The 18361-nt window shown below is 36.6% G+C and overlaps 1 protein-coding gene across 5 annotated transcripts; it reads right to left on the bottom strand.

The window, feature by feature from the left end:
- Nucleotides 1–2392: 2392 nt before the first annotated feature.
- LOC117323969 (zinc finger and BTB domain-containing protein 7B-like) lies at nt 2393–13745 on the bottom strand. Of its 5 annotated transcripts, none has more exons than XR_004531874.1 (4): nt 13634–13745; nt 11970–12229; nt 6236–11722; nt 2393–6162 (listed from the first exon to the last, which is right to left on the bottom strand). XR_004531874.1 is itself a non-coding variant. In XM_033879539.1 (3 exons), exons 2-3 carry the CDS (start codon nt 12145–12147, stop codon nt 10713–10715), a joined length of 1188 nt encoding a protein of 395 aa, XP_033735430.1. In that variant the 5' UTR covers nt 12148–12229; nt 13634–13745; the 3' UTR covers nt 2393–10712. The 5 variants fall into 5 exon arrangements, 1 of the variants encoding a protein (XP_033735430.1); XR_004531873.1 differs by having other exon boundaries at nt 2393–6643; nt 6684–11722; XR_004531875.1 differs by having other exon boundaries at nt 2393–6355; nt 6684–11722.
- Nucleotides 13746–18361: the final 4616 nt, after the last annotated feature.

Here is an 18361-nt window from a genome sequence, read left to right as displayed (position 1 = left end):
TAATTTAATTATTAATAAACTTTGATATAATTCATATTAACAATGAAAGTAAAAAAAAGCAGTTCGCAGTTTCGTAATATGTTCAAGCTGTCGACTCTAATCAGAGAAAAAGAGGATCCGACTTGGTGCAAAACTTTCCGGATTAAAAAAAGTACAGTAGGCTTATATAATTAACTGACTATCCGATGCTGTCTTGCCATAATTACTGAATACGTACTTTACGTTTTTATATCATCTCAAAGAGGAAAAATATGTGTGGTCAGCACTAATAGGATTGTCTAAGATTCAAAACAAGAGACTCCTTGGCCAACAAATCTATTGATCACTCAAATTGTTAGGAATCTTATAGGTGTACCCTAAATAAAATATTTAAACATCAGAATTAATCTGAGCCTTATACACTCATGTGCTCGTTTTTTGTCTGAATTTTAGCCAATTTGATCTCTGTGACCTTGAAAATAGACCAGATGCCCATGGGCCTTAACGGTCACCTGAGTTATGATATATTTTAGTATATTTGGTCCCAGTGACCTTCAAATGAAGATCAAGGTCACCCATTCGAACAAACACGGTAGCCCTTCATCCAAACATACTACAGGCCTAATATTGCGTCTCTGGGCCTTTTGTTAACAAGAAGAAGTAATTTAAAGATTTAAGCATATTTGACCCCTGTGACCTTAAATGAACGTCAAGGTCATCCATTTGAACAAAATTGGTAGCCCGTCATTCCTAGCATGGTACAAGTCAAATATTGGGTCTCTGGGCCTTTCGGTTATCAAGAAGAAGTCATTTAAAGATTTAAGCATATTTGACCCCTGAATGAAGGTCAAGGTCATCCATTTGAACAAATTTAGTAGCCCTTCATCATAGCATGCTATAAACTTAATATTGAGTATTTGGGCCTCTTGGTTATCGAGGAGAAGTCGTTTAAACATTTTAGCATATTTGACCCCTGTAACCTTGAATAAAGGTCAAGGTCATCCATTTGAACAAACTTATTAGCCCTCTGGCCCAGCATGCTACAGACCTAATATTGGGTTTCTGGGCCTTATGGTTATCAAGAAGAAAATGTTTAAAGATTTAAGCATGTTTGGCCCCTGTGACCATAATTGAAGGTCAAGGTCATCTATTTGAACAAACCTGGTAGCCCTTTATCATAGCATGCTACAGACCTTATATTGGGTCACTGGGCCTTTTTGTTATCAAGAAGAAGTCTTTGAAAGATGTTAGCATATTTGACCCCTGTGACCTTGAATGAAGGTCAAGGTCATTCATTTGAACAAACTTGGTAGCCCTTCATCCCAGCATGCTACACATCCAATATCAGGTCTCTGGGTCTGTTGGTTATTGAGAAAAAGTTGAAAATGTAAATTGTTTACTACGGACGACGCTGGACAAACGCGATTGCAATAGGTCAACTGAGACAAAGTCTCATGTGACCTAATAAGTTAATTGACAGTGACAGTCTCAAAATTGAACTTGCATAGCAAATAACCTAAACAATCTACATGTACATATGAAATTCAAGAAAGACCTATGAAGTTAAAATCCAAGACAACTGCCTGTCAACCACGTATTGTTCAAGCAGTCTAATTAGAGACTGGTAGCAGATCAACATCTAAGAATTAAGAAGAACTAATTTATGGACTCTGAGTTCTGATATTTACAAAGAGAGCTGTTAATCTCTCTAAACACATATGGCACCTGTGACCTTAAAAGTAGTTCAAGGTCATTCATTTGAACAAACTTGGTAGACATCACACACTGATTCCTTCTTGCCAAATATCATGACCCTGGTCCATTTACTGGTTATTGATAGTTATTTGAAGATTTAACACATATGACTAAGGTGACCTTGAAAGTAGGTAAAGATCATCAATTCTAACGAAGTTGGTAGTTCTTCTTTCTAGCAATCTAGTGGCCCAACGTCATGAAATGGGCCATTTGTTTATTGAGAAATCGAAAATGTAAATTATTTATGGATGCATGGCAACACATGATGACAGACAAAAGACGATTGCAATAGGTCACTTGAGACTATGTCTCAGGTGATCCAATAAAGTTTTGGTCAAAGACCATGCATGGTCACAACTTTAAGGATATTGTAAATGTACATATTTCAGCGGTATATTAATTTATAATCTTATTTAACCACTTCTCTTATTGAAAGCTCAAGTCTTCCTTCATATCATAGTTTATAGCACTAATAGGAGTTTACTGTAGGTGCACTAATTCATCATCGTGCTAATGTTTAAATTCAGTAATGCACTAAAATTTGAGTGTGTCACAATAAATATGTTTACAGTATCTGGTGAGAAACCATTGTTGTCGCAAGTCTAGACATGTGGTCAAACACCAAGCCTACTTCGATATCAAAACCACAAAACGTGTATGATGCTTAATCCTGTTTATTTCTTTCTGTCTTCAAAATGTGTTAAAATCAAATACATTACATTTCATGATCAGGTGATATCTTGTTATATGAGTGAGATGGTAAAATATATTTTGGTCATTAATACACTGTAACGTTTCACGCTTCATCAAGTCTACATTGAAATAGAAGAAAGTACACACAAATCCTAAAATCAATACCACACTGAACTAAATTTCTGTCAATATATCAAGGATACAATGAAGATTACAAATATTAAATTTTCACAATTGTATGTATGTGCTGATACATGTTTATAGAAGAGATACAGATCAGACAATGATTGAAAAATCTGCGCAGATTTATTTTAGATTGTAGGCTTTATAATTAGTAACAGTGTTATTAAAAAGATCAATACCTACACCATACAATAAATCTGTTGTATTGAGTAGAGACATGGTAAAACTTTGATATAATGCCCCTCTTTAACACAATTTGTATAAAGCAAAACCTTAATTGATATAATGCCACATTTATATCTAATCTTTATTGTTATCAACAATTCCTTTATACATCTCTTCAGAATTTCCCAGATAGTTACAGCCTAATGAGGTGAAAATTGGTGGCAATATAATCAAATTACTTCACACATTTGTGGTAAAATGAAATAGAATGAGAAAAAAGTGATTTTTTCAAATAGAGAATAAATCTCACAATATTGAACATAGATTAGAAATAGATACTTTTTGGTCCCTGTTTTCTTCCTTTGAAGTTTCCACACAGAAAAAAAACAAACATTTGTATTGATAAATGGTTACAGAAATACACTGTATACCATCAGTAAATATATCATTATATTTTTGGTATTATGCTGTTGGTATCATAGAAGTTCACATCTAGTGAGCAAGAGTACAATTGCTGTTGGTACTGTAGGATTTCATGTCTAGTGAATACACCAACTGTTGGTACCGTAGGATTTCATATCTAGTGAGTACACTAACTGTTAGTACCCAAGGATTTCATATGTAGTGAGTACACTAACTGTTGGTACTGTAGGATTTCATGTCTAGCGAGTTAACATACTGTTAGTACTTTAGGATTTCATATCTAGCGAGTACACATACTGTTGGAATTAATGTCTAGCGAGTATACATAGCTGTTGGTACTGTAGGATTTCATGTCTAGCGAGTATAATAGCTGTTGGTACTGTAGGATTTCATGTCTAGCGAGTACAATAGCTGTTGGTACTGTAGGATTTCATGTCTAGCGAGTACAATAGCTGTTGGTACTGTAGGATTTTATGTCTAGCGAGTACACTAACTGTTGGTACTGTAGGATTTCATGTCTAGCGAGTACACTAACTGTTGGTACTGTAGGATTTTATGTCTAGGGAGTACAATAGCTGTTGGAGCCGTAGAGCTTTGAATCTAGTCAGTACAGAGCTGTTGGTACTGTAGGATTTCATGTCTAGCGAGTACACTAACTGTTGGTACTGTAGGATTTTATGTCTAGGGAGTACAATAGCTGTTGGAGCCGTAGAGCTTTGAGTCTAGTCAGTACAGAGCTGTTGGTACTGTAGGATTTCATGTCTAGCGAGTACACTAACTGTTGGTACTGTAGGATTTCATGTCTAGCGAGTACACTAACTGTTGGTACTGTAGGATTTCATGTCTAGCGAGTACACTAACTGTTGGTACTGTAGGATTTCATGTCTAGCGAGTATACGTACTATCGGTTGATACCATATGATTTTATGTCTAGGGAGTACAATAGCTGTTGGAGCCGTAGGGCTTCGAGTCTAGTCAGTACATAGCTGTTGGTACTGTAGGATTTTGTAATTGACCTGTTATAAAAATTGTTGTTTGCTATCACTCATGTATCCATGATGAATACAGAATCTAAATTCAAAATAAAAATAAAAAATCTGGAACTGGAACCATACAAAATGGTAAAATCTACAACAATGTTTTCTGTCGATATAAACAATGTAATGCTGATACACTAATGGATAAAACATACATAACGCTATCTAAATTTATCTTCATAATAAATACTGCAAACATGTCATAAAGTAAACAATACAAATTCAATCTTCATATACTTCCTAAACACAAACATACTGTTACAGAAATAATAAAATGTTTTAAAAATTGTTCATCTAAAGCCCATACAAGAAATGAAACATTCATGCTTTTGTAAAAAAAATATTGGAACTGTTTCAATTTAAAACAATAAAGTCAGCTAAGTTAAGACACAGGTCAGTGTCTTATTTACCCTGCATGGTTAAACCTTATTAAGACACATGATGGCGATCCTAGTTAATACCTTGTAATTTGACATTTATCATAATTATTACTTCGGTAAGTATATGATAAGAAATTGCCATTGTTATGTTGTCCTTAAACCACCATAGCTGTTGATAGTACATTAATTAAACAATACAATACCAACCATAGCGTATACAGACACTGGTCATTGTAGTTTATACCTGGTCAAAATAACCAGAGTATGGTCATGATATCAAATACATGAGTAAGGCATGGTGGTGATAATATCATACACCTGAGTACTACATGATGGTAATATCTATTTAATACAGTACCTGGTGTATACCAGTGTAAAGCTGCACTAAAATTGTTTTAACTTATTATGAGGAATATATTATACTATAACCAGTTTTATAATGTGCTGGTAACCTTACGTGATAAAGATGGACAGGAAAGTGACTGGTTTAGAGACATTTAAGTCTGCTCAATGACTATACAGTCAAACAAATATACCAGGAATAAACTCATTAAGGCACGTCTGTACGCTGCTACCTTTTTATCTCCAAGTAGTCTTTACTCTTGATTTATGTGTAAGTGTAACAGGTCACATACACATTGAAGAGTATTTTACTGATAGAAGAATTTAACTACTCTGCCTTGTAACATACACATCAGGAGGTAAGAAGGGTATCAACACAACTAATGATAACTATAATCAGGCATACAATCATTACTAAAAAAATAATATCTTCAGTTGTACAAAAGTAAAAACAAGAAAGCTCTACTGTCTCATAACAGTATAACAACATTTAATTACGATTTGATACATTACTAATACAACAGTCACATATAATGCCCATATATCTTACATTACCTTCTATCATTTGTTCTGTATCCATACAGGGGTTCCCATACCCATTCAGGGGTTTCTGTGTATACAGGGGTTTCTGTACCTATACAGGGGTTCCCATACCCATTCAGGGGTTTCTGTATAAACAGGGGTTTCTGTACCTATACAGGGGTTTCTGTGTATACAGGGGTTTCTATACCTATACAGGGGTTCCCATACCCATTCAGGGGTTTCTGTACCTATACAGGGGTTTCTGTACCTATCCAGGAGTTTCTGTATCTATACAGAGGTTTCTGTACCCATTCAGGGATTTCTGTACCTATATAGGGGTTTCTGTACTTATACAGGGGTTTCTGTACTTATACAGGGGTTTCTGTACTTATACAGGGGTTTCTGTATCCATACAGGGGTTCCCATACCCACACAGGGGTTTCTGTACCTATACAAAGGTTTTTTGTACCTATACAGGGGTTTTGGTACCTATATAGGGGGTTCTGTACCTATACAGAGGTTTCTGTACCCATTCAGAGGTTTCGGTACCTATAAAGGAGTTTCTGTACCTATAAAGAGGTTTCTGTACCTATACAGAGGTTTTTTGTACCTATACAGGGGATTTGGTACCTAGTTACTGTACCTATAAAGGGGTTTCTGTACCCATTCAGGAGTTTCTGTACCTATACAGGGGTTTTGGTACCTAGTTTCTGTACCTATAAAGGGGTTTCTGTACCCATTCAGGAGTTTCTGTACCTATACAGGGGGTTCTGTACCTATACAGAGGTTTCTGTACCCATTCAGAGGTTTCTGTACCTATACAAAGGTTTCTGTACCTATACAGGGGTTTCTGTACCTATACAGAGGTTTCTGTACCTATACAGGGGTTTCTGTACCTATACAAAGGTTTCTGTACCTATACAGGGGTTTCTGTACCTATACAGAGGTTTCTGTACCTATACAGGGGTTTCTGTATATATATATCTATACAAAGGTTTCTGTACCTATATAGAGGTTTTTGTACCTATACAGATGTTTCTGTACCTATACAGGGGTTTCTGTACCTATACAAAGCTTTCTATACCTGTACAGGGGTTTCTGTACCTATACAGGGGTTTCTGTACCTATACAGGGGTGTCTGTACCTATACAGATGTTTCTGTACCTATACAGGGGTGTCTGTACCTATACAGATGTTTCTGTACCTATACAGGGGTTTCTGTATATATATATCTATACAAAGGTTTCTGTACCTATACAGAGGTTTCTGGACCTATACAGGGGTTTCTGTACCTATACAGATGTTTCTGTACCTATACAAAGGTTTTTGTACCTATACAGAGGTTTCTGTACCTATACAGGGGTGTCTGTACCTATACAGGGGTGTCTGTACCTATACAGATGTTTCTGTACCTATACAAAGGTTTATGTACCTATACAGGGGTTTCTGTACCTATACAGAGGTTTCTGTACCTATACAGGGGGTTCTGTACCTATACAGAGGTTTCTGTACCTATAAAGGGGTTTCTGTACCTATACAGGGGTTTCTGTACCTATACAGGGTCTCCTGTATCTATACAGGTGCACAGGTGTTGCTATACCTATAAAGGGTTTTCCAGTACCTATACCTATACCGACAATCCTGTACCTGTGATTCCTGTACCTATACAGACATACAGGTATTCTTGATGGGTGGTCCTGTACATATAGAGGTGTTCATGTATCTATACAGGTATTCCTATACCTTTACAGGCATTTCTGTATCTATACAGGTATTCTTGACAGGTGGTCCTGTACATATAGAGGTGTTCATGTATCTATACAGACGTATCTATATATGAGTTTAAGTGGTACTATCTCTAAGACACAAAACATACATGAATTGATAAAATACATTAGTCACCTTAAATTTCTACTGCGACATCCTATTACACATTGATGCCTTTTACAGTGAATCTGTATTTACAAATATATATGTGATATTGGAAGATAACCAGACAATTATATCCAATTAAGTATTTATTTTATACAATAATATATATAAGCCAATTTTATGCAAATTTTTTAACAAATTTATTTTCTAGAATTTCAGCCATACTTAATTGACTTCAAACCAGAAATTCCCTGTATAAAGAATAACAATTACAGACATAAAAAATCTTTGGTGATATCAGCTTTCTATCACCTGAATAGATAGCATGACTTGCATACATGTATATACAAAATAGTCTTGATTAATCATGTCATGATCAAAAACTATAGAATAAAATACCTGCTGTTGAGTACCACAAATTACTAATTCATTATATATATGTTTTATACAAATTGTATTTTACAAAAATATTTCTATACGTAAATACTCAAAGATGAATTGAAAAAAAATTGGTAATTTTGAACTTGAAACTGGATTTCAATTGTATATAATTGCATGAATATATAATCACTTTTATCAAATTTTGTTGAAATAAAAATATTCAATGTATGAATTAATTAGTAAATAGGATGTTTAACTTTCTCCTGGTTAGAAAATTATCATAGAAAACATTCTCAATAGAAACATAAAAGGAATTAAGCCTATACACTGCTAAGATGAATCCTTTCTGATTTTCAGTAAATCATTTTTGACCCACTTTTCATAATACTGGGAAATTTTTAAAATTATCTTTTGAGAACATTAACAATGTAAAACAAAAAGTTATTCATAAAATGATGTTAGGTGGGAATTAATGCATATTGGACATAGCACCTGTAACAAGTATATTCTACAGGTGTCAATACAGTAATGTACCAGCTGGTTAACATCCAGGTACAGTATACAGGAAAATTTCACTAATGAAGTATAACAATCTTGTACATTAATTACATGTAAGTACTTAATGCAAACTAACATTGTTTCCATAGAAACTGAGACTTAAGAATTTATGTGTAAAATAAACAACAAAAGTAGGAGTGGTGTGACTACCAAAATATCACAGTAACATGTACCTAGGTAGGTATATAGATAATGCCAAAACAAAAAAGTGATATTGTTAGAGCTTAAAGGACACACACAGCTGTGTACGTTATAGGTATAAACTAAGTATATATGATGACAGATACAAGACATATCAAAATCTAGATTTGTGAAAAAACTAATACAGACCTTCGTAAATAGTTATTCCAATGTTACAGAAAGATAAAAAAAATGCCTTAATGGCATACAGAAAATCATTTAAATGTATTCCCCCAAAAAATAATGCCACTAAGATAAAGAAAACAGATATATTGACTATGGGATGCAATACCAATAAAAACAAATTTTAAATAACGTCAATCTTGAAAATAATTAGTATCTAAAACCACACACACTAAATATGATTAATCCAGATCAAGTCTGGAAACTGTACAGTGTTAGTGGCTCATCAGTTAGTGGGTATACATGTATATAATCACTGTAATACAAAAATTAAAACTCCATCTACACATATAGGTACTATAGATTTAGACTCGTACAGTCTGATTGTCAGTAGCAGATCAAATTATGCCTAATGTACATTTACAAGACAGGGAATTTTAATTTCTTACATTTGAAATGTACAATTATAATAATTAAAATACAGGGAAGACTACCTGATATCGTATATAATGCTATAGACGGTACATGTTTACCACATATATCTCAAGTTCTGAGGCTGGTGTACCCTATTACATCACCATGTAAACAAAATCTCAGAAATCAATACAAGAGAGATTTTCAGGATGGAAAACAGTTATAATGAGCATGAACTGCCTAAGAATCAAACAACACACCTAATACTGGGTCCTTTCTTTGTTAAGTGATCATTTTTATTACACATTCAAATGCTCTACACTTTATATTGTTAATGCTAACATTTTTAGAAAACTAAGCTTAAAAACAAAAACTTTCGTATCCAGGTATGCCTGAAATTTGTCTAAAAAAAATATTTTTCATAAATTCCATCAGAAAACCTTCATTCTGAGACCCTTTTTTTAATAATTTAAATTTGGATAAGTCTGAAACTTGTACAAAACAAAGAAGGTTTTGTCAGAAAATCCTCATGAGATATACATCAATTAACACAAAGTCCATAGTGTGTGGAATTACAACTTATATACATTGTAATTCAATATTCAAGACTGATCGTCAACATTTATCGAATGACACTTGTAAAACTGAGAGAGAATTTAATATAGACAGGCAAAATGGTTTTTTTATTCAGGACTAAACGCTCCAAATCACAGTAACTCTTGACAGTTCCATGCCAGAATCAAACTGACCTAGAATAGAAAAGCCTACATAATGGATTAACTTTATTAGGAGAGGATATATTGGTTATCATTGATCAGTCCAACATTAAAGTTTGGTACAAATTGTCCCACTGATTAGCACTTTAACATTATATTTGTTGTTTTTTTCACCTGCAGAGAAATGGTGATGCAGGATACTATAGCATAACTAGAGAAATGTAGATACAATACTACAACTAGAGAAATGTAGGATACTATAGAACAGTTATATTATGGAATTGTTTATATGTGCAATATTAGCATTACTTTCTGTCATCTTTATCTTACATAAAGAAGATACATAAAATACTAATCACTGAAACTTCACACAAACTTGGTATTGAATTATAGTTGTGCTATATTAGTTATATCAATATATCCCTTATATATCTACACAGACACTTACCAACCTAGAAAAAATTGTTCAGTGTTTGGAAAAATAAGAAAATATTAGTTTTTGGAATAAAAAATAATACCCAATTAAGTAAAACATTAGACAATTTATTAAGAAAGTAGCACTATGGAATAATTTTTTTGGCATGATTTATTAATTGATACTGCCCATGCTCGTAAAATCCTCAGCATACTTTAATGCTCTGGATATCAGCCTAGTACACTGTGATGTATATGTAAGTATACAACATACCTGGTACACCATTATTAAAGCTATATACAATGTAAATAGAAAAGTTAAAGCTATGTATATATATACTGTAAACACTAAAAATAAAAAAAAAAAAATGGTCAAACTTTCAAAAAACATCATCATGTTTAAAACATGTATCATAGATTAATACAAACAAATGGATTTCTACTGGATAACATCAACCTACATACCCGAACCCCTATTCCAGTGAATAGAATGATCCAATATAAAAATTGGATGGATATATGTTGGAATGTTTGGGGTGAGCAGGTTTATCTAATACTGATGTTATTGTGTGGAATTATAAAACATACTCCTGGTCCAGTTCTCCTGCCTGGTGCTGTGCCTTCTCGACATGGGTCCTCAATGATTCCTCTGTGTTAAAGCCCTTTTGACATACTTTACAACGAAAATGCATTTTTAGATGCACACCAAGTCCATTAAATGTGGCAAAGCCCCTGTTGCAGAATTTACATTTGTGGTTTAACTGACCGAGGTGTACAGTGGTTATTCCTGTGACTTTTCTTCTGTCTGACCCTGTATCTTCAGGCCCCGGGGATTTACTTGGCACAGTCACTTCCCAGTCTATGTCCTTTCCATGGACACTTCGCACATGTTTTTGAAGGTCATAACACACTGAGTACTTCTTCTCGCAATGGGCACATGCGTATGGCTTATCTTTGGAATGAACTCGTTTACAGTGTTGTTCCAGGCTGTCATTTCCCCAGAACCTTTTAACACACAACAAACATTTATATGGCCGAAACTCTCCATGATGCATTTTTATGTGACGCTTCAGGTTGCCTACATAGGCAAACTGTTTCTCACACTTCGGACAGGGGTAGGAGCCCTGCTCGTTTGTGGGAGTTTGAGTCACATCTTTCAGGGCTTCACTAAGATCCTCTGGGGTGTTCTCAGTGCCACTAGAGGGTGTGGCTGGAGGATTGGGGGTCAGTGGACTGGTGGGTGTAGGGGGCAATATTGGAGTAGTGGGAGTCGGGGGTAAGATTAGGGTTTCTGGAGATGTTGGACTGACTGGAGAGGAAGTAGTGGGAGTAATGACCTCGGTTGAAGTGATGACCTCAGATGAATATGTGACCTCGGTGGTATTGATAACCTCGGTGGTATTGATAACCTCGGTGGCACTGATGACCTTGGTGGGATTGGTAACCCCAGTAGGAGGGACAACATCAGTGGGAGGGATGACCTTGGCAGGCAAGATTACTTCGGTGGGAGGAGTAACTTTCGCAGGAGAGTGTTCTGCATCACTCTGCTCACCTGCAGATGGACTAGAACTTGGGGAATCTAATGCTGAAACAAATTATAAGAATATGGAAATGTAGAATTACAATAACTTTGGCATTTCTTATCTTTTATAAGACCGCCAACTATTATTGTATGACATGTTTAAAGGAAACATACATAAATTTAAAAGTACATATAGATATATATTAGAAAGTTACTTTAATTTCCGATTCATGAGTTATTTGATAAATGATACCTGGTATCATAGTTTATTGTATAGTACTGTGTAATTATAAAACCAGTGTCCACTCACATGATTCTGTGTTCCTAATTTCTGCAGAGATGAGACTGTTGTTGGCCAGGGCAGATGACTCTGTCTCTTCTGTGGACACTTTGCGACGTTTACAGGCATTGATCTTGTTTTGAGAGAGAAGTTCATTGTAGTAGTTCAGGAGAACTTCTCTATCTGACACGGCCTCATATTCTGCCATCTTGTACCTGCATTTTGTCTGATAACTTTCACCAGCAATAGGTCATTGGCTGGCCATGTAAAGACAGCAATGTTTAAATTTTCTGAAAATAGATTGTGAAAGTTAATTTAAACTAAATGCTTAAAATGCATAATAATGCATCTTCAATTATTTTCCATGGTAATCAATACATTATAAATTTACATCTCTTCCATCTTCAGCTTAGTAAACTATGACAGCGTTATAATTAGAGTAAACGCGGTGAAAAAAGGCTCAGTGGAGTTATCAGTGCTACATAGAACATGTCTGTATCCCATTGCGTTCATACCATTGTAAACCGAACAAGAACCCAGTTCAATCCCTATATATATATATATAACTTATATAACTTAGCAACACAAATGACGAAGGAAGACAACTTTTTGACTCGTGCCCTGACCGGGCCTCAAACTCACGATCTACGGCACCCAATCGCCTTGTCAGAAATACCCGCAGCTTATACCGCTGCACCACATTGGCGGTCTTATAAAAGAACGTTTCAATGGCGCAGTGATGGTCCGCCCGATACCCTGACATGATCATTGTGGAAGTCGTCTATAAGATGATATGAATACCTGGATATATATATATATTTAGTAGCAGAAGATCTCTGCAGAACAGATTTTACCAATTGCAAGTTCTTCTAAAATTCAAAACATTTATCACAATAGGTAAAACATTTAACTTCTGATGAATTAAAAATTCATGGAGAAAAGAAAAGAATTAAATGTCAATGAGAGAAAAAAAAGCTGCATCATGTACATGTTTTCAGTTAAAAGTCTGTCAAAGTCGTGAATGATATGTTTAAAAATTTCAAAGTAAATTTTTACCACTATGTTGGAAAAACAGGAGATTGAAGAAAATATTTTGAAGCTGTTTATAATGAGCGAAAAAAAAACCCCTAAAATTAAAAATAATGCCTTTGCTTTTGGTTTTTCTTTTTTTTATAAGCATTCGCAGGAACTTTTATTTAAAAATCTATTTTAAAAAATAGACTTTATACTATATTGCTGTCAAACACATAAAGGGATTCAATATACATATTTTTTTAACGAATCTATCAGAATATAACTTGATATTTAGTATTAAACACTACCAAATAGGCCTACGGTATTGTGCTGTGTTCAGTCAACCGTTAACTCTACTTCATAATTTATGCAAAAGTCTTAGAAATGAAACTTTTTGTTTACCTCTCTCCGTCAGTTGCCATTTTGATAGTCACTTAATTATCTTACTAAATATAAGGAAACTAGACTATGTGTTAATTTTGTCACTTTTAATGTGACTCCTTTAACAAACTATGAATACACAGGCAATAAATCTACACCAAGGGCCTTGTTGATGCATGTCCTAGAAATCCAACTGGTTCCTCGCGATCGCGTGACCCCAATATTCCAAAAGTGTCTTTGGGCAGTATATCAGCTTTGTGACTCAATATCATAGGTTTATATATATCTGAAATACTTACCTTATTGACTGGTGCTACATTTCAGTGCCATAAATTACTCTAAGTAACTTTTTGAAACTTTTCGAACTGTTTACAATAGTTTCCACCATGTACCTCTTGCCCTGTCCACTACTTTTTTACTCGTTGACGCAGAAGAGTTCCAATATTTCCCGAAAAGCTGACGTCACAAAATGGAACAGTGTTTTGCATATGACCTAGACCCATAGACCCGCTCACAAATATGGGGCACGTTTTTCGCCTGGCTTTAGTATGGAAACGGGAACTTACAAATCAATACAACATACACATATTGTTGATTTTTACAGCATAGCTAAACATACACACAATACACAAGTGTTCTGAGAATTAATAAATTGAAACAAATATATTTCACCGTTGATTGTTTTCCCCTAGAATCACCTGGCAAATCCACGGGAGGTTTAATTTAATGGTATGGGTTCAAAGTATTAAGAATAAAACTGTCTTGCTATTGAAAATAGAAAGGAATAAAACAACAGAAAGGAATGCTAAAAATACACACATTTATTTTCAAATCCTTTGAAACTTTGAAATAGTGTAAAATATTTTTCCTGACGTCTGATACTGTTTCACCGTTCTACTTAATGTCAAGAGACGACAGTTTCAGTCTTAATTGTTCCAACTGCACTATCGGGAAACGGTGAGTTTTTTGTGAGTTTTTTTTTTTTTTTTTTCCTTTAAAACAAAATTGTATTTGATGAAAAACAAAATCTACACGGTCTATACACCCGGCGTCTTTAAGATAAGGCCACGCTTTGTGCTGTTGAAAATGTTGAAAACATAATTGTGGTTATGCATTGAAAATCTTGTACAATATCAAATTTGAAATTTTTGCTTTCAATGATGGCTTATTAGACCGTATTGGTTTCCGCATATCCCACATTCAAATCATTTTTTGACATAGGCTTAGAGCGCACCGGAAAACCAACCTTTACTATGTCTAATTTTATTGTATGCACCAAAAGACAACTAAAATCCGATTCTTAAAAAGTGGTCCTCCGATGCGCTGGTATAAAAAATTGAGAAAACGAAGTTGATAAAATATTTTAATTTCCAATTAATTAGACTGACTAAGAACAACCTCTTAGCAACCCGAAGATTCGGGGTTCGAATCACCAAGATGTATGTTTTTATATTTTGTTATATTTCTAAGTATCATTTAATTTTTTGAAAGATATTTTAAATATTAAATATATATTTAATATAAAGTATTTAGTATAAAGATAAAAATGTTGAGATAAAACATGTTCACCTGGTTAAAAAAAGCAGTAAATTAACTTATTACTCCGTATTATTCAAAGTAAAATGTAAATGAACTGCAGTGTTGACAACAGACATACATGGATGCGTAGTATAAAATTCCGAGTCAATACGTCAATTTAATTATATTTTTATATGGAATTCATTGACTACATAAACCGTTCCCAACGCACAGCGCGTCAATGGACCGTGGCGATTTATTTTGGTACTGTTGGAATCAGTTAGGGTCACGTATGGTGACTCGTTAGGGCCAACTATCAAATCTCGCATTCTCGACCTACAGGTCGAAAACGCGAGATAATGCCTTAACGGCCGTCCTCGCACTCTCGCTCCTTCGCGTATGCATATGTCTAGCACATATCTAACTTTATTTATTACGGCCTAGCGGCCTTTCAGCTGACAAGTTATATCTAACGCACTGTTGATCCCTCTATGTGTTCCTCCAGACGCGTTAAGTTGAATACGCATATGAAAATAAGCGAGAGTGCGAGGATGGCCGTTAAAGGCCTAATCTCGCGTTTTCGATCTCGGGTTGAATAAAGGGGACGGCGAGGGAGCGAAATCGCGACGACGAGAGCTAATCTCGCGTTTCGCCTTCGAGTTTGTCATTCACGCGATTTCGCTCCCTCGCCGTCATGTTTTTCGCGTTCTCACGTTTTTGACTTAAGGTCGAGAGAGCGAGATTTGATATTTTATCCTAACGAGCCACCATAGGCCTAGGCCAGGATAAGCGGGAAACGACCATACTTTTTATTGGTGGCGATCGAGTTGCTGTATTTTGCTTGTTCGTCGTACAAACGACGATTTTTTTTTCCAAGTCCTGTCAACATTTAGCCAGGAGTGTCCACAGATAACTCGTCCTCTCAACATTCACACAGGAGGTGTTCACAGACAACTCGTCCTGTCAACATTTACCCAGGAGGTGTTCACAGACAACTCGTCCTCTCAACATTCACACAGGAGGTGTTCACAGACAACTCGTCCTCTCAACATTCACACAGGAGGTGTTCACAGACAACTCGTCCTCTCAACATTCACCCAGGAGGTGTTCACAGACAACTCGTCCTCTCAACAGTCACACAGGAGGTGTTCACAGACAACTCGTCCTCTCAACTTTACCCAGGAGGTGTTTACAGACAACTCGTCCTCTCAGCATTCACACAGGAGGTGTTCACAGACAACTCGTCCTGTCAACAGTCACACAGGAGGTGTTCACAGACAACTCGTCCTGTCAACTTTACCCAGGAGGTGTTCACAGACAACTCGTCCTCTCAACTTTACCCAGGAGGTGTTCACAGACAACTCGTCCTCTCAACTTTACCCAGGAGGTGTTTACAGACAACTCGTCCAGACAACTTTACCCAGGAGGTGTTTACAGACAACTCGTCCTCTAAACATTCACACAGGAGTGTCCACAGATAACTCGTCCTCTCAACATTCACACAGGAGGTGTTCACAGACAACTCGTCCTCTCAACTTTACCCAGGAGGTGTTCACAGACAACTCGTCCTCTCAACTTTACCCAGGAGGTGTTCACAGACAACTCGTCCTGACAACTTTACCCAGGAGGTGTTCACAGACAACTCGTCCTCTAAACATTCACACAGGAGGTGTTCACAGACAACTCGTCCTCTCAACAGTCACACAGGAGGTGTTCACAGACAGCTCGTCCTCTCAACATTCACCCAGGAGGTGTTCACAGACAACTCGTCCTCTCAACAGTCACACAGGAGGTGTTCACAGACAACTCGTCCTCTCAACAGTCACACAGGAGGTGTTCACAGACAGCTCGTCCTCTCAACATTCACACAGGAGGTGTTCACAGACAACTCGTCCTGTCAACTTTACCCAGGAGGTGTTCACAGACAACTCGTCCTCTCAACTTTACCCAGGAGGTGTTCACAGACAACTCGTCCTCTCAACATTCACACAGGAGGTGTTCACAGACAACTCGTCCTCTAAACAATCACACAGGAGGTGTTCACAGACAACTCGTCCTCTCAACATTCACACAGGAGGTGTTCACAGACAACTCGTCCTCTCAACTTTACCCAGGAGGTGTTCACAGACAACTCGTCCTCTCAGCAATCACACAGGAGGTGTTCACAGACAACTCGTCCTCTCAACATTCACACAGGAGGTGTTCACAGACAACTCGTCCTGTCAACTTTACCCAGGAGGTGTTCACAGACAACTCGTCCTCTCAACATTCACACAGGAGGTGTTCACAGACAACTCGTCCTGTCAACTTTACCCAGGAGGTGTTCACAGACAACTCGTCCTCTCTACATTCACACAGGAGGTGTTCACAGACAACTCGTCCTCTCTACATTCACACAGGAGGTGTTCACAGACAACTCGTCCTCTCAACAGTCACACAGGAGGTGTTCACAGACAACTCGTCCTCTCAACTTTACCCAGGAGGTGTTCACAGACAACTCGTCCTCTCAACATTCACACAGGAGGTGTTCACAGACAACTCGTCCTCTCAACATTCACCCAGGAGGTGTTCACAGACAACTCGTCCTCTCAACAGTCACACAGGAGGTGTTCACAGACAACTCGTCCTCTCAACTTTACCCAGGAGGTGTTCACAGACAACTCGTCCTCTCAACATTCACACAGGAGGTGTTCACAGACAACTCGTCCTGTCAACATTCACACAGGAGGTGTTCACAGACAACTCGTCCTCTCAACAGTCACACAGGAGGTGTTCACAGACAACTCGTCCTCTCAACATTCACACAGGAGGTGTTCACAGACAACTCGTCCTCTCAACATTTACCCAGGAGGTGTTCACAGACAACTCGTCCTCTCAACATTCACCCAGGAGGTGTTCACAGACAACTCGTCCTCTCAACTTTACCCAGGAGGTGTTCACAGACAACTCGTCCTGTCAACATTCACACAGGAGGTGTTCACAGACAACTCGTCCTCTCAACATTCACCCAGGAGGTGTTCACAGACCACTCGTCCTGTCAACTTTACCCAGGAGGTTGGGCTATCTTATATCTTTGAAAAGATATTCTAAAACTTTATAAGATATCTTATATCTTTTATAAGATATCTTATACACTTTTCTTTATGATATATCTTATAAAGTATATAAGATATCTCACAAAAGATATGAAATATCTTATAAAACAAATTCATACGATATCTTATAAAGAACGAGATTCTCGCGAGACCGGCAAAACCTAAAAGTCCGAGAATGACTGCTCCCTCTATAAGGTAAATTCCGTTTTGTTGGAAGACATGTGAAATATACACAATCAACCCTCTGTCGCGACCACGATCGGCTAGGCACGGACCAGATGTCGTGTTCGAGCAAACATGGATATATGGCAATAATAGATCAGTTTCAAACAATTATATCAGAGACTTGTATATCAGGTATATACGTCTCTGATTATATGTAGTTTCAGCTTCATCTCGACTCCTTCATCGAGT

Source organism: Pecten maximus, chromosome 3 (assembly GCF_902652985.1).
Source record: "Pecten maximus chromosome 3, xPecMax1.1, whole genome shotgun sequence".
Lineage (NCBI taxonomy): Eukaryota > Metazoa > Mollusca > Bivalvia > Pectinida > Pectinidae > Pecten > Pecten maximus.
Note: the sequence above shows the minus strand (reverse complement) of the source record. Positions and strands in the feature narration are given on the sequence as shown.

Bases quoted from the DNA above. Each gene is read 5' to 3' on its own strand.
- LOC117323969 (XM_033879539.1), bottom strand. From the start codon at position 12,147: ATGGCAGAATATGAGGCCGTGTCAGATAGAGAAGTTCTCCTGAACTAC. The intron at 11,723-11,969 runs GTGAGTGGACAC...AATTTGTTTCAG, and splicing joins AATTAGGAACACAGAATCAT to CATTAGATTCCCCAAGTTCT.